This window comes from Diadema antillarum, unplaced genomic scaffold (assembly GCF_040938485.1).
Source record: "Diadema antillarum isolate AM-2024a unplaced genomic scaffold, OU_Dant_1.0 seq00001469_RagTag, whole genome shotgun sequence".
Lineage (NCBI taxonomy): Eukaryota > Metazoa > Echinodermata > Echinoidea > Diadematoida > Diadematidae > Diadema > Diadema antillarum.
Window position 1 is genome coordinate 545324 of NW_027272208.1, and position 21992 is coordinate 567315.

The 21992-nt window shown below is 40.8% G+C and overlaps 1 protein-coding gene across 5 annotated transcripts in view; it reads left to right on the forward strand.

Moving 5' to 3' along the window:
* Positions 1–10673, forward strand: part of LOC139709751 (uncharacterized) — a 202853-nt gene extending 192180 nt beyond the window's left edge. For all 5 annotated transcript variants that reach the window (XM_071621708.1, XM_071621709.1, XM_071621711.1 and 2 more), the window contains one exon: positions 6085–10673. In XM_071621708.1, the coding sequence (XP_071477809.1) occupies positions 6138–8201 (2064 nt within the window). In that variant the 5' untranslated portion in view covers positions 6085–6137 and the 3' untranslated portion in view covers positions 8202–10673. The remainder of the gene's footprint in view (positions 1–6084) is intronic.
* Positions 10674–21992: the final 11319 nt, after the last annotated feature.

Here is a 21992-nt window from a genome sequence, read left to right on the forward strand (position 1 = left end):
AGAGTAATGATTCACTCCTTTTTCAGTACAGATAGGAATGCAGTGTCAAAGCCAGTTTTGTAGTTTTAAGAACTTTGTTTTCTCATCAGATGAACGAAGACTGCCTGTTTTTATGAAGGGTGTATTAACTCAAGGTTACTGAAATTGAATTACGATTATATTTATTAATTGGTTTCTGATGCATCAATAGAAAACTTTGAATAATTTCTCTCAAACCCACTTAAAAGTTTTATCAAATACAAAATGTAAAAAATTCCATGTCTTTGGAAGTCAGTGACCATTGTCCTATAAGGAGGCTCTCATAGTTGATATGTGATTGATCTGGTCGTAGATCCCATTATATAATTGACCATGAGGCCCATTTCCCTTCAGGTCTCAGAGGAATTCAGTGACTAATTGTGGACGTTTGCCCCAATTCAGTGTTCAGACGTTTATGGTCACATGTGGAACATGTTCTGGCGTTCATTCATTTGACTTTGCAATCTTGTTGGTGCTGTTTGGAGGGCACTTCAAGGGAAAAAACCACACCGCTTTTCACTTACTTTGAAAGGCTTCTAAGCAGGCATTTTAAGACTCACTGCTCATTTGGTAGTGATCTTTCCTATTTGAATATATGTGTTGCCATAGTAACTTAATTGTTTCCTGTTGGAACTTGTCTTCTGGTATTGCCAGTCTGCTCTCTCTGTGTTTGAATATGAGTCATTCCCAAAGGATGGCCTTTGAAATGTGTGACAGGGAGGCCACTCTATCAAATTTGCCATTGATTTATCTTTGGATAGGCTGTAACTTGTTTTAGATTTGGGGGGGGGGGTGGGGTGGACCTACTTATCACGCCCACCAGCTTTGATAAAAATGGATGCTATACATGGACAAATGTTACAGTCAACTGTGCAAACTTTTTGTGAAAGTGCAAGCACTGTGCAATAATTACAAAATGTAAACCTGATAACTTGTTGGCTTTGATGTCATTCGCCCTTTCTGTTTTGCATAGCAATTAGCATATGTTTATGTATTTACGGTGTATGAAATTTAAAATTCTTCAAAGATATTTTTTTTTTGAGTAACCATTCTTTCAATTGTTTGCTGTATTGATGTTACAAAGTGGAAAAAATTAAACTTGTGTGTATCAATTTAGGTGTTCCTGTCATTTGAGGGGTCCATATTTTCACTTCAGGATCACATAGATCCCTTCTGGTATTCTACCTTTCCTGGAGGGAGGGGGTGTTTCACATTCATTCTGAAATGTTAAGAACAAATAAAAATTATGGTATGCTGCATTGTATTCAATGTGAACTTCCTAATGAAAATTAACATTGACTTTTTCACATAGGGCCTAGTCATTGCTACACAAAATTTATGGAATAAGTGACTTCAACATTTTTCTGTAAGTTTTGATAAAGATGTGAAGTGGGTTCTGAAAGGCTAATAAAACTAAGCAGGTAAAACCAATGGCATACCATGATTGTAACTTTTAAGATCGACTTCAATTCATTATGAAACATCCCCTGGCCTTCTGATTATATGAGTTATGATTTCTCATAGAAACCAAATCTTTTAAAGATTTCATGGTTGTCTTTTTTTTCTTTCTTTTTTTAGTTTGCTGTCCCAATCCCCATTCCATCCACGTGACTAGCATTTTGAATTTTATTGTCAGGCAATACATTCTTTCCCTTGAATTGACACAGTTAAGCAAATAACTCTAGGTACCAGTACATTCACACTGTAATAACAGAGGGGTATAATGCCACATTAATGCGTTGGCTCGGTCTTCTCATTGACAAAACGGAAAATACATGTACAGCATCATGGTAATAACTATTGGAATTCACTTGGTACCATTTTCATTCACAAAATACTTGTGGTATTACTGGTAAGCATTGGGCATGCCCATACCTCCAATGGAAAAGACAGTTTACAATGCTGACATCCCTTTACGATGTATGTCGGGTCATACAAGAAATGCACCACTGTACAATCAGCATTTCTCAACAAGATTCACACTCAAATCTCTCATGCATATTTTGTTCGAAGTTTGAATTACCGCCCTTAATACCACAGTATTTTGTGATGTGTTTGCATTCACATTGTGAAGTATACCATGGTATTTCACCGTCAATCCATGCGCATTCTGTGTATCTATGCAAGGTATTCATTGGAATATTTTCCCTGTGATTTTCTTCACTGTGATATTATATAACATGATTAATAAGTATCAACTGGACAAGAATGCAGTCCTTTCTTTAAGGATCCCGACATTAACAAACAGCATTCCACATTGAAACTGCATGCTGGAAGGTAGGGGAGGTTGATGTAAAATGAGAATATCATGAACCTTAAAAGAGGCTTTCATTTGTAGTCACATTTTTTAGATTAAGTTAGACTGGCCTGAGAAACTACCCTTCAAATTTTGCAAAATGGAACCTGGCACCCTTTGCTCCTTATCGTTGTTCCAAGTCTTCGAATGTTCTTCCAATCTGAACACGTGTAAAGTAGGTTGACGACAATGTGCCAAAGTTCAAATCGGTGTGTATGTGTGTATGGCATAAAGTGCAGAGAGGTCTCCAATTAATGAGGCTATAGGTGTCTATCTCAATCACAAAACCACCAAGCTCATGATCTTGTCGATTCATGTTTGAATGACATTGTTTACTCAGTGTTGCATACCTCTGCACCCCGCTGATTATGGACTGCCTTAAAAGTCGTCCCCTACCAAAGCAGCTAGTTTAATATGCTTGGGATGCCATTGTCAAATGTCAATGCAATTTGCCTTCACATTATGTATGTTCCCAGCAGTACATGTCAGGTTTGATATGTTAGCGCTTAAACTGTTCCATTTTCTGTTGTCGGAAAGTTTGCAGCGTCCCCCAGGCGTGGGGGGTTGGAGGGGTCAAGTGGTGTGCAAACTTGTAGTGTTACTTTGACCATGGTGTACCCTCTCATTGATAAGTAACACTCGGTACCATTACATTTATGGCTGGTTCGTTTGGTCAAAGGGAGCAGAAGAATAGGTATGATATAGGAGACCACACTTACTACCATGATGTACAAAGATATGGGAAGATTGTTGGCAAGAATGTATGTACTGTACCTCCGTCATCGCCTTAGCCTTTGATAGCCATTGACTTCAAGCTTCATGCTTGCCTCCCGTATGAATATGTATATGAATGCTTCCATAGACCTCAGTGGCCTCAGAAAATCAACCTAATGGTGCGTATGCGAGTGACCGTGCAATATGAATTCATTAGACATAAGTTAACACATTGGCATGACAGTGTAGCCATTGCAAGGCGAGTAGCAATGTGGTGTTTAACAATTCAGAGACCTGTACATTTTGTATGTTACCCCAGCCATTTCTTTGTCCTTTCCTGTTGAAATATTATGTTAGCTTAGTGGCAAACACCTGGGGGCATTTCATGAAGCGTTTTGGTTGAATATTTTTCGTACAAACTGTTACAAGCTACTGAAATCCTTGCATCTGATTGGCTATGAGAACAAATTTGTCAGACAGCTTTGTCGGACAAAATGCTTGATGAAATGCCCCCTGGGGGGCGTTTCATCAACGAGTTCGTCGGAGGTTTTCACCGACAAATTTGCTATCAGCCAATCAGACGCAAGGATTTACACTGATAACTGTTAAAATCTAATGAAATCCTTGCGTCTAATTGGCTGATAGCAAATTTGTCGGTGAAAACTCCGACGAACTCGTTGATGAAACGCCCCCCTGGGTTGTCATGAGTTACCCATGAAGATGAAGGAGGCCTATACATAATAGCGTGGATGTACTTTGGAGTCATCTAATCCAGCTACTTAAAACATGTTTCTACACTGCTTTTTTACTATGACCGCAATATATCTCTTTTCTGCTTGTAGTTTTGTTGTTGATTGTATGGGGGGGGGGGGGCAGTCATATAACATCTGTATATTGACTTGATTACAGCACCTTGGCCATTGTGTTATCTTTTACTGGTGGACCATTTGTGTGACCCATCAGGCATTATGCAAACCAAGGTTGAACTTCGACTGATAATGTGATGGCCTTTAATCTTCTATCTCTGCTTTAAATGCGCCACATCATAGCGGCTCTGGCTGTACCCTAGGTGATATAGCCAAGCCCTGTTTGTATGTGGACCTCAAGGGCTATAAACACAGGGTTGTCTATAATACATACCCAATGCCACTAGCAGTCGCTTCCTTGAATGTGCAGTACTGGTTGTGGCTACTATCCAGTGCCAGCTGTTTCATCAATTGGGTCATGGTCGGGGATGAATGTACGCAAGATCACCAATATTTCAGGAGCATAATGCCTTTGTTCCTCTTGCTTGATATATTTAGTGTGCTAATTTTGCTGGGAAAATTAAAAAAAAAATACAGCAACAATGACCAGTATATACATCTCTTTTGCAAGAATTGTCAGATACCAGATTTAAAGGGGCTGTACAGTACTGGTTGAGGTGGGGATTCATGTTTTTTACATTCCTAAGTGAGATAATGAGAAACCTCTTATGAAATATGAAAGAGCATGTAATTTTAAGAAGGATTCAGCGTTTATTTGATGAAAAATGGTTTTCAAATGGATGAGATATCCAAAAACGTGATAATAATAAAAGACTACAGGCCACGCCTTTTATTAGGATCTCTTTGTTTCACCTTGTTTTTGGATATCTCAGTCATTTCAAAACCGATTTTCATCAAATAAACTTTTGATACCCCTTTAGAATTGCATGCTCTTTGACATCTCATAGAGTGGTTTCTATATATCTCGCAAAGCTAAATCCTCACCTCGACCAGAACTGTACACACCCTTAAAAAAAAAAGAAAAAAAAAGCTGCATATGACAACTTGCTTTCTTTGAGTTCTGACTTGGCAAATTGATAGGGCTTTGCTATCTCAATGTAATATGTTGCACTTTTTGTGGAAGGCCACACTTCAAACAGCTGTAATGAAAGCGTTGTGGGGGGGGGCAATCTACGACTATTGAAAGTGTGATATCATTAGACACTCTCAATAGCATTCATTGAAATGAGGTCTGTGATGCGGGGCTTAATAATGAAAGATTTGAAGGTCATGCTACTCTAGTGTGTATCATGTGAGGATCGGTATCGTAAGCTGCACTCTGAACCACTGCCTTTCCACAATGTAAATGAAAAAAAAAAAACCACATAATTAACTAATGTATACCAGCATGTTACAACATGCTCCTGATGGTGAGTGGATGTGGCCATTATTTGTTTCACAAGTGATTTCTTATCGTGTGAATATGACACCGAAAATGGCCTTTTGAAGGAAGACATTTTGTTTCTGTACATTGTTCGTCAAATTGATTTCTGAATGATTGATGGCACAAATTCCCGTAAATACATCATTGGTAATGCAAACCAGTTTGGTCAGACAGAGCATAAACTGAACATTTTTGCTGATGACCATTATGAGTTTGGCAGAAAGTACCTGAAATGACATCATTATTATGGGAAGATGAGCAATAGATAGTTACAATTGAACCTCTGAAGGGCTTTGAATTCACTTCGAAAATGAATTCACCAAAAATCATCTTTGTCAGCTAACCTTTGCATCAATTTGTCAAGATATTGAGTATGATTTGAAAACTCATTCTTCATTGTGTGCATGTGATATGGGGGGAAATAGATCAAACAACATAATGTTTATAAATGTGATTCAACAACATTTTTTACATGAAAAGAAATGTAAAGGTTATGTCAGCTTTAATTTCCTACCTAATACAAAATGTTAGTATCACAATTTAGATTTGTAGTCTTCATTCTAGATTTTTTCTAAAGAAACACAGAAGTCGGGCACTGTCCATAGTTCATGCATGATTTTAAGAAATGTCAAAAGAGTTTGAAATTGTCGTAGTTCACACAAAACGACAGCTTATCCTGTGTACTGCTGATATGGAATTAGGTCAGTATATCTCTTGTAAATCAGTTTGCTTCAGGCAAATCAAGAGCTTGCATCATGTTTGATTGAAAACGCTGATAAAAGTGTAATCTCTTCGCCCCCTTGAAATTCATTGGATCTCAACCACTCTTCCATTCTGTTCATCTCCTTTTTCCCCCCTTCCTGCAGGAATACTGTTGCAATCCTAGTTTCGAATGTTTGTGCGTTGAACTGGATCATGAATGGCTGATAAAGACGGAGCACGAACAGTTGGGTCATCCCGCAGCAGCTCAAGTAACTCCAGTGTTGGCGAGGACTCCACAGGGACCCCAGAAGCACCAGCTACCTCTCCTGGCCTAAGTCCTCCTCGTAAGCCAAACGCTGGTTTCCAGTGCCAACTGTGCACGTTTATCGCGTCGTCGCAAAGCGCCCTCGACGAACATATGAACATTCATACAGGGTCAAGGCCCTATCAGTGTTTAGAGTGCGGCTTCAGTTGTTCGTTACACAGCACACTTCAGCAGCATCTAGCGATTCACAGGATCGACATGACAAGCTCTGTACTGCTTGACCGTCATATGCCGGACATTAACAAAGTGCGTGATCTGCCCCCACCTCTCCTGCCAGAAGTCAGCCGCGGCTTGCCCGTGCATGTAGCTACCTCAGCCCCTATCCCAACCATGGATAGCCTCAATTCTCTCAGTGCCCTACCCCCATTCTCCGAACATGGACGGGTCTATCAGTGCAAGCTCTGCACTCACATTTCCCCTACCAAGACCCACTTAAATGAACACATGAATGTTCACTCAGGTAAAAAGCCCTATAAGTGCCTGGTCTGTGGCTTTAGTAGTGCCTTCCGTAGCAGCCTCATGCGCCACTTGATCGTGCACACGGGCACCAGTAAGCAGTTCAAGTGTGACCAGTGCCACTACCAGACGCCGTACAAATGCAACCTTCAAGCTCACCGCAGGAAACGCCATTCCACCCTTGATGCCAACCTGCCCCCGCTTTCAATGGCAGGTGACAGTTCACCCACCCTCCACTCAATCAATAATACCTCTACACCTTCAGAAGATGGGCTTTACAAGGCCCCACGTTACAACAATGACAGCAAACCTCTCTCGGATACCTCAGGAAGCCAAGAAAATTGTCCTCCCACCCTAACCCAAGCACTGCACAACAGAGAAGGCAGTCCGTACGATGGCTCGGACGACGCCGGCCGAGAATCAGAAATGGGTAACGGCAAGATAGCACAACATTCAAGCATATCACTACCTCAATCAGAAATGGCATCATCAGACACACTCAGCCCTCAAAAGGCCAGTCCAGGTTCCAGTACAGGTGGTCATCCCCACGAAGCACCAGCACACGATGCACTAGACTTCTCTGGAAGTGCTGTAGCTCACCTTTCTAACCCTGACGTCCATGACAGCGGAGATTCCAACCAAAGTGTTCCTTCTAGATCAGTCCCTGCCATTACCAGCACGCTGGCAGTCTCCAGTAACTCTATCAACAGTATCACCAATGCCACACCTATCTCACCTCAACAGGCCCTGCCTCCCAATGATAGATCCACCCACTGGGCCAACTTCCCAATCTTCAGACGTAAAAAGGAAGGTGGGGCACGCAAGAGGAAGAGAACACCGTTCCCAAAGCGCGAGATGCTCCTCTCACCAGATCGCGACCACGGGACAGAGCTGTGGATTGACACACGATCTGACATTCCCCTGGTAGAAGGCCAGGGTGCAGCAGCCTATGCTGGCGGAATTCATCCCATGGGGGTCAAAGGTGAAGAGATGGTGTCCCCCTTCCCACACCAAGCCATTGTCAACGGGATGGACATGACTGGGTCACCCCGTGACATGGCCATGTACAAGTACGCCCATGGAGTTGTCCAAAATGCCCAATCCCCGGACGACATGACGCCAGACGACTCCGACGACAACCCGGGGCACTCCAGGCCCTATTTCGACCAGGCCTCGCACGAGAGCCACCAGATCACGGACAACGGTGAGCTCCCTACGGCGGCCAAGCAGGCGGAGAAGGGGAGCAAGACGAACGAGGAGGATGGGAAGGCGGACAGCCAGGCCCAGACGGAGTGGATCGGAGGTGACCCGGTGGGGATCCCCCACCAGGCTGTCAAATGTCCCCATTGCGAGACCTTCTTCACAGACCACGTCATCTTCACATTGCACATGAGTTGCCATGGGGCTCGGCACCCCTTCCAGTGTAGCATATGTGGTTATGTGTGCCGTGACAAGATCGAGTTCACTTGTCATGTGACCCGAAGCCAGCACATCAGGTAATGTGTTCAGGGAAGGTTTGTGGATGTTTGGGGCTTCTTCCTATTTTTTTCCTTTTTTTTTTTTTCTTCTCAAAACTGAAAGTAGCTGTTGAAGCTTTGAACTCAAAACACTTTATGATGCGGGTGCAAAATATATTGAAATATAAGTGTTATTAAGTATTTTGTGTTGAAATTTTCATGTTGTTTCCTGAGCACAAACTTATACGACAACTGTTTTTGCTATGGAGTGAGCTAGTCAGATTGTTGTTGTAAAAAGGTTCTGACAGTTTCAAAAGAAAGTTGTACTTGCAGTGCATTTATTTCATTCAACCTAAAGCTTATATCATTAGAATTTGTGAAATTATCATAGTTTTATACTTTTATATCCAGAAATGAGAGACTTTGAAATCAGGGGAATGATGAGTGCATCTACACACTTTTGTCAGTCAGGAATACTATTTCCCTCATTATGTTCATTGATTCATACAAACAAGGCCAGTCACATATTATCATCTTGTTGTAGTATTAAGCATGTACAGTTTATCTTCGGAGTCAGTAGTAGTGTATCTCTATAGATTTCTATCCTTAGATATGTGGTGTCATGTCATAGATTTTTTTTTTTCTTTCTTTCTTAAGGATGGACTTAATTCACATTCATCTTTGTTGCCAAAAAAAAAAAATCGAGAGATTATGAGAAGTGACAAGTTGATCTCTGGAGAGAATGATATATGCCTTGCAAGAAAGACTGATTTCACGATGAAAACTTCAGTTTTTTGTCCTGTAGTAGTTCTGTCTATTACTCTGCTCGTCCCGCTGCTTCCAATTCAAACCAAATAGCCCACTTGACTCTAAAAAAAAAAAAAGAAGAGATTTCTTGTCTATGTGCTGACACTGCTGATATCCTTCATGTTCTCAAATCATTTCCATCTTATGTATTTATCTCTCTCCTTCTCTATCCCATCTGTCTATCTACTAATTATCTATTGATCTATCTTTCTGTCTTTACGTCTCTATGTCTCTCTGTCATTGGATGGTGCCTGTATTTGTTCCTCAACGGCCAGTATTTTTCTACACCTCATTATATTCAATGTCACAATATATGATGCAACATCATGTTTGCCAGAGATTGGGATGTACTAACTTTGTTGTAATGATGCTGTGGTCGGAAGGCCTGGGCATCTATTGCAGAGTCCCACTTACAACTCTACTCTGGTCAATTTCTGCAAACTTGACTCTGAAGTATTAACTGATTCTCAGAAAGAACAAACAGGATGCCAGTTTTCAGGCAAAAGCCCTGGCAGTCTCAAAGTTCAGGCTTTTTCATGTACAAAGGAGCTTTGTGTAGATGAATTTCAGGCCTTCCTCTTTCATTTTAACTTGCATCCCTGAACAAAACAATTTTATAGAGCTTCTCTTGCATCACGACAAATTCAAGAGAAGCAGAACAATCTAAAAAACAATAATTGGGATGGCTTCTGAGGAAATTCTACTTTTTACCTCAAACAAACAACAAACAAAGAAAAAATTCAGGTTTTCCTGATACAGTGTTGGATTAAATAACATGCAGTGTATTCTTTTCTCTTCCGTTTTTTTTTTCTCTCTCCTTTTTTTTTCAATAAGTTGTGCACTGTACTGCTTTAAATCTTCTCACCCAGATGCAGGCCATTTGTCATTTTTTTTTCCTCCCTTACTCTAACTGTATGTGTTTCCCTCGTCATATGTTCACCATGTTCAACCATCATCGTGGTTTTCAACTAAAACCGTGACAATCCCGCAAGCCCCCTTTCCATCACTCACTCCCGTTTACTCTGCTCATCCCAGCCCGAGATGAGTGGGTTCATAATATATACATAGATATGCAATCCATTGCTGATCTGTGGGCTTTGCATATATATGCATGCATAATATCTCCTTCCCCATTCTCAATGCTCTTGGGCATGTTAACACTCAGATCCCAGATACCTAATCCTCTTACTGTGGAGATTGAGTCCTCAACCCAATTTCCTGACTGGATTATTGGCAGGGTGGGTACAGATTTCTTCTCTTTTTGTCTCCTTTCCTCTTACTATGGTGCTAAAAAAGAAATAAATGTTAGTCCAAATGCATATGTCGTAATATGTTTGTAAGAATATATCTGTCACAGCTACCCCCCGAGGATACTGCATTAGCTCTCTAAGAAGCAAGGTTTCGCAAAAGTGATTCCTCATCAATAATTCGGGATGCTGAATCCATCAGCTGGAAATCCACATCTTGGGAGGTTGGTGATGGTGGGGTGGGGGGGGGTGGTATATCAGCTCAGCATACAATTTATATATCTTCCCACGATTTGAAACCTCAAAATGTCATTTGATTTATCGCATGGTTGTTTCTAAACTAAAACGGCGGTGCTGCTGTTTCGACATGGTGCGCTTCTCTGTGGGATGCCATGTATGGCGTGTTCATTCTGTATGCCAACCAAAGGTTTTGCAAACCATACTCTAGCTCTAAAGGTTATGATTATGGGCATGCATCGATTTTATTCGGGGGGGGGGGGGGGGGGTAGGATTGTCATAAGGGATTAGCTTATAGTAATGTATCAGCACTTAGTTAAAAGGAGAAAAAGCTACCACTTTACCTCAAGACCCTTTGCATTGTTCCTTATTCATGTCTTCTCAGTGGACATTCCAAACAGCGGTCGATGATAAAATCTCACATCTAACTCATGCGAGTTAGATAATTAAAAAAATAATAATAATGTTCCCCAACCCTCCCCCACCCTCATGCAGGCTCACCATTGTTACAATCAAATAACACACTCATGTAGAAATAGGCAAATAGAGCTTTCTTTTTTTGTCTAGGATTTTTTTTAAGCATCCAGCATTTGTTGAAAGAGTGGCTTTGACCACCAGCAAAGTAGAACATTTATTTGAGAGGGTACCTCCTCGATTGGCCATAATTTCTATCTCGTCAAACTACCTTGCTCCTTACTATAAAGAGAATCGAGCCCAGCGTAAAGCTAACCTACTACCTCATGCAAAAAAGGTCATGTTGAGTACTGTGAAACTGGCCAGTTTTCTGTTTTGCTTCAAACAGCTCATTTGCCATTTGCCGTTGAGTCAACTGAAATATGTCACTTTTCCAAATCATGCACTGTAGTTGATATATCGACTTCGAGTGTGTGAAGGCAGGGTGTATGAGAGTTGTTTATTTTTTACCTTTTAATTAGTGTAGAATGTCTAATACCATGACCTCCTTATATTACACTCTATTCAGTTCCATTGGTGTACCATCCTCCATTCCTTTCCACTATCTGTCCATCCAGTGTCCACTCCCATTCTCTTCCAGCCGTATTGACCATACCCATAATTATGTTTCCGTCATTCCTTCACCCCGATTCATTCCTCTTGGGATGATCACCTCAGATCAAAGAGGAGACTCTAACTCTCAAGTTACTCCTGCCCTTACAATTGAATCATGAGTGCATTCTCACTTTATAGACCAAAAAAAAAAAAAAAGCTGGTAGGGGAGATAACCTCTTAACCGTGTCTCCTCCTTTTTAACACCAACTCATCTTTTAGTTTCCACGACAACGGCAGATACAGCCAGATGTGCATCATTAAAGCCCATGTACATTGTCACGTGTAAGAGAAACTATGGAAAGGGAGTTTGAGGGGGGGGGGGGGGGGGGGGGCCAACAGAGGTCAAAACAGACCTGCATTTCCAGCAGCGAGAAACAAAAGAGAACCATATATTTCACAAGAAGTGAAACTTGAGGATAAAGAACATCTGGGATTGGCTGAGAAATCCAGCATTATTCCCTGTCAATATCAAAACATAATTATTTCAGGAATCTTCTTGGGAGGCAATATTTTGGCATGTTGCTAATAATTTTGCAAGTAGCAGTCCATGGGCAAATTTGGAATTGATAAAACCACAGCAAAAAGTATGTGGCATTTATTCTGTAATTTATTTCTAAACTCCTCGTTGATCATGAAGGTAACAGTATTTGGCTGATTGGTCCTGGGGTCAGTGCGTCTGCAAAAATCTTGACACTCATTGCACCTGTAGTCCATCTAGGTGTCCAGCTGGTGCCCAGGGGCAGGGTATTCCTGACCATTGTGGTGTCCAGTTTGGTTTCCAGTTTAGTCTCTCCCAGTAACAGACAGAGCTATTACATTAGGCCAGAAAACTGGTGTGAGTCTAACTTAATGGCTGTTTACTTACAAAGAGCCTTGAATAAAAGAATGAACAGACCCATCCAGGGGAGTGGTTGGGAATGTGAGGTGTATTGACTGTTGTCCACCTTTCAATCTCGACTGCTAGTCCATCCAGCAAAACCCAACTCACTTTATCACAGTCTTTTTCTTCTTCTTTTTTTTTCTCTCTCTCTTTAAAAAAAAAATAGAATCTCACAAAAAAAAACAAATCTACCTCTTAAATCTTCTGAGAAATTTTCAGATGATGTGTAAATCTACGTCATGAATGATTGATTTTTGTTGTTGTTGTTGCCAATTTAAATCAAACTTACCACAATTTTATTGGATAGTTATATTTGTACGTTATGTTTGCAAATAGTGTATAGTCTAGTCGTGCATTTCCGGATTTGATTGGTTCTCGGAGGTGTGTAATACTGATGCTATGTGTAGTTTAATGTTCATTCTACCTCAGATGGCTACCCGTTAGTCACATGATATGACTTTGATAGTCTGTAATTGTTGTATCCCTGTGTGATTATGATACTGTCAGCGGTATGGGACAGCCTCAATAGTGACGATGTTGAAACGATAATGGATACAGGCCCTGTTGTACAGAGTACTTGCTTTGATAGTGACTCACCACCATGCCAGCAAGCCATACGGTGGTGGTGGCCAAGTAGCTTTCAGAATTTGTTGCTGTTGCTGTGGTAGTGAATTATTATCATTATTATTATTGTTATTATTGTTGTTGTTATTATTATTATCATTGTAGTGAGTCTTCAATGCAATTTGGGCCAAATTGTTGAAAGATGTACCACATAAGCCAATCTTCTGCTTATTATTGTAATGATGAGCTTTGCTTGTATCAATATTGATGTTCCCTTATGAATCTCACCCCCATACAAATTCTCAGGCTGCAAAAAGAACTGAAATATAAAAGTGTAAGTTCCCAAGTGTGAGAACCATAAAGGGTATTGGCACAGAACACAGTCTGCATCCACATCCAGGTGGTATCTTTGATTTTAAAGAAATAGATCTGAAAAGTTTATCTGTGGGTACAGGTCATACAATTACTATTTTGGGGGTGCCCTGTAAGTTTTCCAACTCCCCCACCCCCCCCCCCCCCCCCTTTAATGGTATTCTCACTAAATTTGAGTTACGGTGTTTTCTTGTGAGTAACAGAGAAACAGAAATTTATTTGATGTTTTATATGTATGTACAGATGATAAGTTGACGTTGGGCTCACCAGTGTCGAAAGATGAGAGGGTTTTTTTTTTCCTGAAAGTACTTCTTGAATGAATTTTTAATGTGTATGTGATTTTGATTTGTGACGACACAGTAAGCTATTAGGATTTAGTCATATCTCTTTGCGGTGTGTTGAGGGGTCAATGTAAGTCAATCCCTGTCTCTTAATGAGGCCTAACTGCATGTTTCGGATGCTACATACAGAGACTCCAACTTCTGATCCACAGATTCTCCCGCCCGAAACCCCTAGCAAACGGGAGACTCCAACTTGATGTGCGCGAAGCCCACATCACAAGCACAAAGTTCCTTGTGTTCCAGGGTTCTATAGATGCTCTCTCGTGCTATCTAAGGCTTATTTTTAAATGTACAATGAAATTAAGTAAGAAATCATTTCAAGCAGGAGAAATTAAATCTCAAGCGGGAGAACGGGAGATATTGCAAAAATGGGATTTCGGCGGGAGATCTCCCGTGGAAAGCAGGAGAGTTGGAGTCTCCGTACATAGCTTTAGGAATGATACCAAAAGTCTATCCTCTGACTCTTGTCAGAGAAGACCAGCTCAATGAAATCAGAGCCGGTTTGTTAGTTTGTTTGCTTTTCCCTTGCATTCACATGATATACGGCATCATAAAAATTCTGACATTTCACAGTCGGTGTCCCTCACACAGGGTTCTCATATCTACAGGACTTGTTTCTTGAGATGCTATTTTGTAATAGAAGAACGTTATGAATCAAGTTGTGGTCGCAGACTTTTGCTGGCGATTTTCGCCGCTGGATGAGAATTCGAGAGCATGTCACAAATGTTTTCCCCTTCTCATTTGAATGTTGGAGACATCATTCTGCAATAGTTCCTTTAGAACAATTTGACAAAGCCATAGTGCAAAGTGCAGCATTGTGCTCATGAAGTGAATGTTTAGACATACTCACTTCATGAATCATCCCTTTAAATCATAGTGAGCCCCCCCCCCCCTCCATTTTTTTCCCTCCCTTCTCCTTCATACCCCATAACTATATGACAGGATACTGCCTTTGAAAAGACAGTGGGGAAAAAATGATATGGTGACACTTCAGAGCAGTTATACAGTCTCTTCTTTGTGGTAACTTTGAGTTACAAGCCACATTATGCTATCATATTTCAGATCTACCCCAAAAGCCAAGGGATAAGAAGGGGTGGCCATATACAACATCCAGTATGAGACATTTAATCCATAGGGCGTCCTCATTGGTTATGGTCAGTCTGACAGTGGTCATCATAGGGGTCTTGGTCAAGCTCAAGGGCTAGCTCAAGATGACAAAGGGAATTACAGAGGAATATGATTGTAGCCAGGAAGGTTGAATATGTGTCGCGGGCTGCATTTTGATGTACCACTTTCAGGACCAGCCTCTCAGTGATTGTTTTCTTTTAAAAGTCTGCTTTCTTCTTATTCAGTAGCAAGCCTGATATAAATGGACAGAATTGGTTATGAATTAAAATCCCATTTGATTGTATACTTTTTTTTCCTGTTCCTCTACTTTCTTTATATTTGTATTGCAAATTCTATTGGTATGAATACCCAGGAACTCCCTGAATTGTGCTTCTCATTCAAAAGTATGACTCTCCATGAATGCATTTCATATGCAAAGAGAGTAATGTCAAGAATTGATAAGCTTTTTTGCCGGTTATCTCATTTTTACCTTTTGGATATTTTGGATTTTTTTTTTTTTTTTTGAGGGGGGAAGGAAGGTTTGGCCAATTTTATGGCAGCATGTACATGGCTTTTGGAGGCCATCATGCTAAAAAGCACTTTGCACTAAATAATGGCCACTTGGGTCATCTGAAAGCTATGTAGCATCTCGTGGTGTGAAGGTCTAAGTTGTATTGTGTATGATAGTTTGCAGGAAATGTACTTGAACCTGAATGTCTTGCATTCCCCCAACCGTTCTGTAATGCATTAGATATTCTTTGTTGACTTTTTTTCGTGTTTAGCTGCATTTTCATTGTTATGAATCGGAAATATACGTTATGCTGCATGCACTCTATTTGCTGCGTAGATTATTAAGTGACCGAAGGGGGGGGGGGGGGTGAGGTAGATGTAGAATAACTCGGTAAAGTCAGGAAATTTGGGATGTCAAAAGTCCTGTCCTGATATTGATATATGGTCATTGATGTCATTGATTCCCTCCCCCTCCCAATTTACTTTATTCAAATCTGGATGATAATGGATTCATGCATGGCAGATGAGCAAATATATGGATTCCAGAATCATGCCCCGAATGTGCCAAGATGACAATCACTCTATCCTTCCACCCGCTAAAATGTTCTAATCTGGATACCTGCGGGGGGATGTGTGCCATGTCAGATGAGTGCATCACAAAGCAACTATACTACGAATTGCCAACTGCCAGAGCACTGGATGAGTTCTTCTCGCCAACCCCCCCCCCCCCCGCCTTTTTTTTTTTTCAACAAGACATCTCCATAGCTGTTAAGACAAGTTTTTGTTTATCACAACCTCTTTCAGCTATGTCGTTTCCTTATCTCTGCAAGAAATTATGCTTTCTGTAACTTCACATAATGATCGCACACACACACGCAAAAGAAAACCCTGCCCTTTCCTCTGGTCATACTTTGTGGTACGCCTCATGCTGTTGTGCCTGTGTCTGGAAAAGCTTTTTGTCCTCATGCAGCTCCTAGAATGTCAGAAACTTGCAAGAACTGTTCCATCTACGTAGCTTTGCATATCCCCCGCATTTGTTTTTTGCACATACGTATATTCCAAAGCTTCTAATTCGTGGTTGCAAAGATCGTACACGGAATCTCTACGATCTTTGGTGGTTGACGTTGACGTATTTGACTAACCCATATAATATAACAGATGATGACTTTTGTTGTCGGGAACATGTACCAAACGTTCCACCCTCAGGGTTTGAAATGCTATTTCGGGAGGCTATAAGTCCCTCGACTTCGTCTCGGGACATATAACCTCCCTCAATAGCATTTCAAACCCTTCGAGTGAAACATTCGGTATGTTCCCTCCCCCGCCAGTCATCATCCATATAATGTCGGGCCACTATATTTCCAGAAAGGTTATCTTTTGGTGGCCCATTGGGCAATTGAGATTTAGAATAGATTCCTACGTTTTCTTTTACTGTGGGCCTGTAACTACTTTTGCCGGCTACCAAAATATCAAATTTTAATATTTTGGTGGCCCGAACAGACCACCAGAGAAAAAAAGTTTGTGTCAAGCCCCGCCCAACCCAAAAATGACAACTGTGGGTTGCAATTAAGGATGGTAAATTGGAAGTGAGGCATTATCCGTCACTTGAAGATACTTATTTGGACAGGAGCAAGAGAGAGAAAAAACAGGGACACTTCAGTAATGTTCTGTGTTGTATGTGGTGGGTATACACTCTTGCAACATTTTACTTGATTTGATTTGATTTGATTTGAGTTGATTTGATTTGATTTGATTTGATCTGAACAGGAAGTAAAAGCACTGTCTGATAGTCTTTCTGAAACTTTTTCAGGACTTTGTCTGCAAGGTGACGTGTACTATTTCCTGCTGATCACTTGTCATGTCCACCTATTTGTATTGATTGAGTAGCACTACGAGACAGAAACCAGCGACATTCCTCATCTATAGATGCTATCTATGCTCTACATCAGGGTAGACAATACTATCGCAATTTTTTTTCTTCAAAGTTTTTGAGAAGAGGGGGAACTTACAAATAGGCTCGACGTCTGATGTTATATTGGTTGTACCCGTGTCAATTTTTTTGCAATGTAGCTCAGTGTCTGTTCTTCCCCTCACTTATTTTTGTGTTCCAATTTTCTTGATGACCTCATACACCTCATATTGGCAATCTGTCAGGTTGTTTGTTAAAATGTCGTTCGTACGAAAATGGGTCAAACTGTCCAAACTTCTGTCATGTTGTTGAATGTGAAATAAACAAAAAAAAAAAGACAACATGAGCAAGAAAATTTTTTGTGATACCTCATAACAGATATTAGGTGTATTTATTTTTGTCATATAAAGTATGCTATACCTTTAACCTAGTCTTGGTAAATATTTATAACGAGTACCAATATGTGGCAGTAGGAATCGAGAGAGAAGGAAAAGAGACTTGCATTTCGAGCACTGCATGTCATGCTATAGATGATCTACCTCAGCTGTATGTAACCGCACATGATTGTTGGTGCTGGAAAATGTCTCTCTCTCTCTCTCCCAGACTGATCAGATTTGTGTCCCCCTCATGGGCATCAGCCACATTGCAGCTTTAAGAGTCCCGTTTCTTTTTGGTGGGACAGGGCAGGCATGCATTGGTGTAAGGAGGTTCTTGTGTAGCCCTCTAACTTACGGGCAATCATTTTTGGATAGATCGTGTACCCCGGCAGGCTTTCGCAGTGTTGCCGCGTCCCCGGCTTTCTCTCGAGAAGCGACAGGGTTTCGCGAGTTGCCAAATAAAAAATCAAAGACTGTGGGGGAGGGTTTGGGGCCCGCCGATGAGGCTGTATTCAAAGAATGCTAGGGTTGAAGCATTCTTTAGCACTGACGGACGCAGTGTCTTGCCCAGATCTTGAAATTTAGTGCTTTTCCAAATGAGTAAATGCAAGGTCATAACATTTATATATCTATAGATATGAATATATTTCCTGATGCTAATCATGCTCTCATGTGCAAGTAGCCAACTAGTATTTTTTGTTCCACTCTCTTTCTACAGAAGGTGTCAAATGAAATTAGTTTAGGGTCATTGCATTTTGCTTTGAAGGCATTACACACTCTGTATCTTTCTTTAATTTCCACAGTATCTTATGAATGACCAGAGCATTGACTTCTACTGTTCACAGAGTCAAGATAGTTACCCTTGCACACCATTTTTTTACCTCCCTTAAGAAATGATCATTGTACACCCCCCCCCCCCCCACATATTGCCATGTTGCAATGATGAAACTTGCGTATAGAAACCCTGCAAATTAGACAACTGCATTCGTTACTTAGTACTATTGACTCATCCCTTGAAGGGAAATTATGATATCTTGAAGAAAGGGATTCCCTTCTATTATTTTTGTTAGGTAAGAAATACTTCATTGCTCACTCTATCTTTGCTTGAAAATAATGTGACTACCTCATACAGAATACAGAGTTAAGGGAAGGCAGGAGAGAGTCTTGTTGTTTTTACTTGTAGAGGCGTGACACTAACCCACAACGCTATGATTTTCTGTGCCTCGGGCTTGTGATCTTTGTACATAGTTAGCATGTAAGGCAAAAGTAGAAAACTCTCTTTTGAGCCATAATATGTTTCGTGCATTATTTGTTTTAATTACCTCTTGTCATCTTGCAATTTTCACCACCCATTGGCTGGCCAGCAGGCAGGCAGGCGGGTCTGTCCTCGTTGGGGGAAGGCGTGTATGATGGGATTTTAGGAAGAAATACATTGTCATCTACTTCATGTAAAGGAACTGATGAGTTGCCAGACCTATGTCAAAGCTGACGGCCCATGCAAACTGCATAATCCATCCAAATTACCTCCTCCATTTCCCCCCCCCCCCCCCCCCCCAACCAGTTCTTCAAACATGTGCCAGTCCATAGAAAAGTATAGTGAATGGTTTGGCTGGGGCAGTGAAATGCTGTATCCATATTTTACTTCACGGATTCCCTCACTGCGGAGGCAAGATCCGGCCGTGGCGTATCACTATTATGCGTCTGTGTACATTTTGGTGAAGGTATGCCTTGCACTTGAGTGGTTGTTGTCATCTACAAAATTGGTCTTGGAAGATCTCCAATGTGAAATATGAATTGCAAATCTGTGCCAAGTTTTTCACTCAACAAAAAGAGAAAGCAAATTCAGGTAATTTCGTGTACATGAAGCTATGCCCTTGTTGTAATTTTTATGGATTATGATACATATGCATGCTGTACCCAATCTAAGTGTAGATATATAGAGTTGTGCGATACAATGTTACGCTACAGCATTTCTTTCCTTTTTTTTCCTGCGCCTGTGGGTACTGCATAAAAGCCATTGTAAATATTTAATGGAATTGTTTGAAAGAAAAAGTATCTACCTCACTAATAAAAAGAAATAATTAGATGCTGACTGTTGTACACCTCGGTCAAGTGTTACTGTATTGCACAGCCAAATACTTTATTTGTTTGTATGTATGTAGCAGAGTCTTAAACTAATTGGTCTTCGTCGGGGATGGTCTATATGTATTGACAATGTTGACATTGTAGCCTGCAGGGAATGTTGTTAAATTACTTGTGCATTTTGTATCTGAATAGCATATATAACATTCAGAGATTGTAAGAATGGTTGAAGGTCTCAGATTGTCTGTAATATGAGGGATGAAAGCCTTCAAATGAGTGGCAAGTTAATGTAACCTCTTTAAATATATGTATAATCATCATGAATTTGTGATATTTCTCATTTTTTCTTTGTATTTTTCCCCTCATTTTTCATGCCCATCGTATGTATTGAGAGAGTAGTATCGTAGTGTATGATATGGCTATTGTATGTACGTTGACTGTAGATTAGCTGTGATGTATTTGGGTGTGGAGTAGGCGTGTAGAGTAAATAACCATGAACATTGTCAGTTAAAAGTCTTTGGTGTTTGCACAAATCCTGGAGAGTAGTCAGGTGTATATGGCTGCACACATTGTGCTGGTTTGGGTGTGGTTCGATACTGGGGCACCCAAGACCTCTATTTGATTCCAAATCAAAGAGTCAAAGCATGCTGGTATTCCCGTAATGTGTTTCTTTGTATGAGGAGGCATCAATGATCGAAATACACTGATATAATGTATGTCTCGGGAACTACCCTCAAACTGAGCTTTTATAGCTAGGCAATGACGATCTGAAAATGAAGCCCTACACACTGACTCGCCCAAAATGTGAGCCACCCGAAAAGCTGGCTGCTATTCCATTTCATGTGTCCTTGTCATTGGGATTACCAGAAATTATAATTTTATACACAACTTTGCCAGTTTGAACGAGTACTCAGAGACACAAATAAACATTTATGATCAAAACTTAATGCAGCCAAGCTCTTAAGGCCACTCACAAGCTGGACATAAGGAAACTTCTCTGCAGGAGAAAGAAGGAGTTTAAAGTATTCAAAGACAGCCTCTGTGATGTCTCTTGAATGATGAATGAATGAGGAGACTTGGGGATGGTGATGATTTTGAAGCATCCATTTGGGGTGGGGTGGAACATCCATTTTATCCAAACTCATGGTTGGAATAGTAATATGGCATCTGAAACCTGTCTACAAAGCTCCGAGTAAGGTACGGCTTGAGGAGGTATACCTCCCTAGCTCTGGTCATCATCTGGGGCTTTGTATGTCTGGAAGCTTTCAATGCCGACACCTCCCCCTTCCTTCTTTCTCCTCCGCCTCCCCCTCCTCCTCCTCCGCCTCCTCCTCCTCCTCCTCCTCCACCCCTCGCTCATGTGTGCCATGTGAGCAAAATCAGGGCGCATCAAGCGGGCGTTTTGTGGTGAAGGGTGTCGACACGTAAAATCAGATTTCTGCAAATTCTGCTGACAGTCTGTAGTAGGGTGATTGCCCCATATGTTAGATTGATTGTGCACCGTTTTTTTCGTGTCAGAATGCAGCAAGATGGTAGCTTCATTTATCAAGTATGTACATTACTATTGGAATGTGGGTGGCGGTGATGCATAGATGTGCGTGACGAATACAAATGTGTGTCGGGAATATGACGGGTCGTGTTTAAACTGGCCATTCCCCTCTCCCCCTCCCCCACATCGTTCTATTCTCAGGGAATACAAATATATGTTTAAGTAAAAAAGAAAAAGAAAAAAAAAACAAAGAAAGCCTGAGCTGTGTTTTGTTTTGTGTGTAATATGCATGCTTTTATTTCCCACATCATTGTCAAGATGTGAGGAAGAACGAAATGGCGTGGAACGGAGACTATCAGGGATTTAGCTCAGGTGCAGTGCTTGAATGGTCTTAAAGCACAGAACCTTTGGTTTTTCTCTATTGTAAATGTACATTTGTTAAATATATTCGATTTTATACTGTGTAACTTGCTTGCTAATCCATTTCTCCACTTTCTCTTTAATTCATTTTCTAGCTTCTTGCAGTTTTAGTGCTTTTAGGTCCCACAGTGACTATACAGATGTTGAGTAAATACATTTTAGCATGTATTAGTAGTGTAATATTATGTAAGAAACTAAAGAATTAAAACATTTCAGATTCAATTGAAGAGATTATGATTGTGAATTGGAATGTAAAAAAAAAAAATCAATGCTGTGTATAGTTGTAGCATAACTAATAACGATGTACTTTTCATGTGCCAGTGTATCTGCAAGCGATCATGTTATCTTCGTGGGTTGAGGTTCATACGCTTCAAACTCCAGTGGCGGACACCAAACTCACTAGTACTTTCCTTCTTCATCTTAG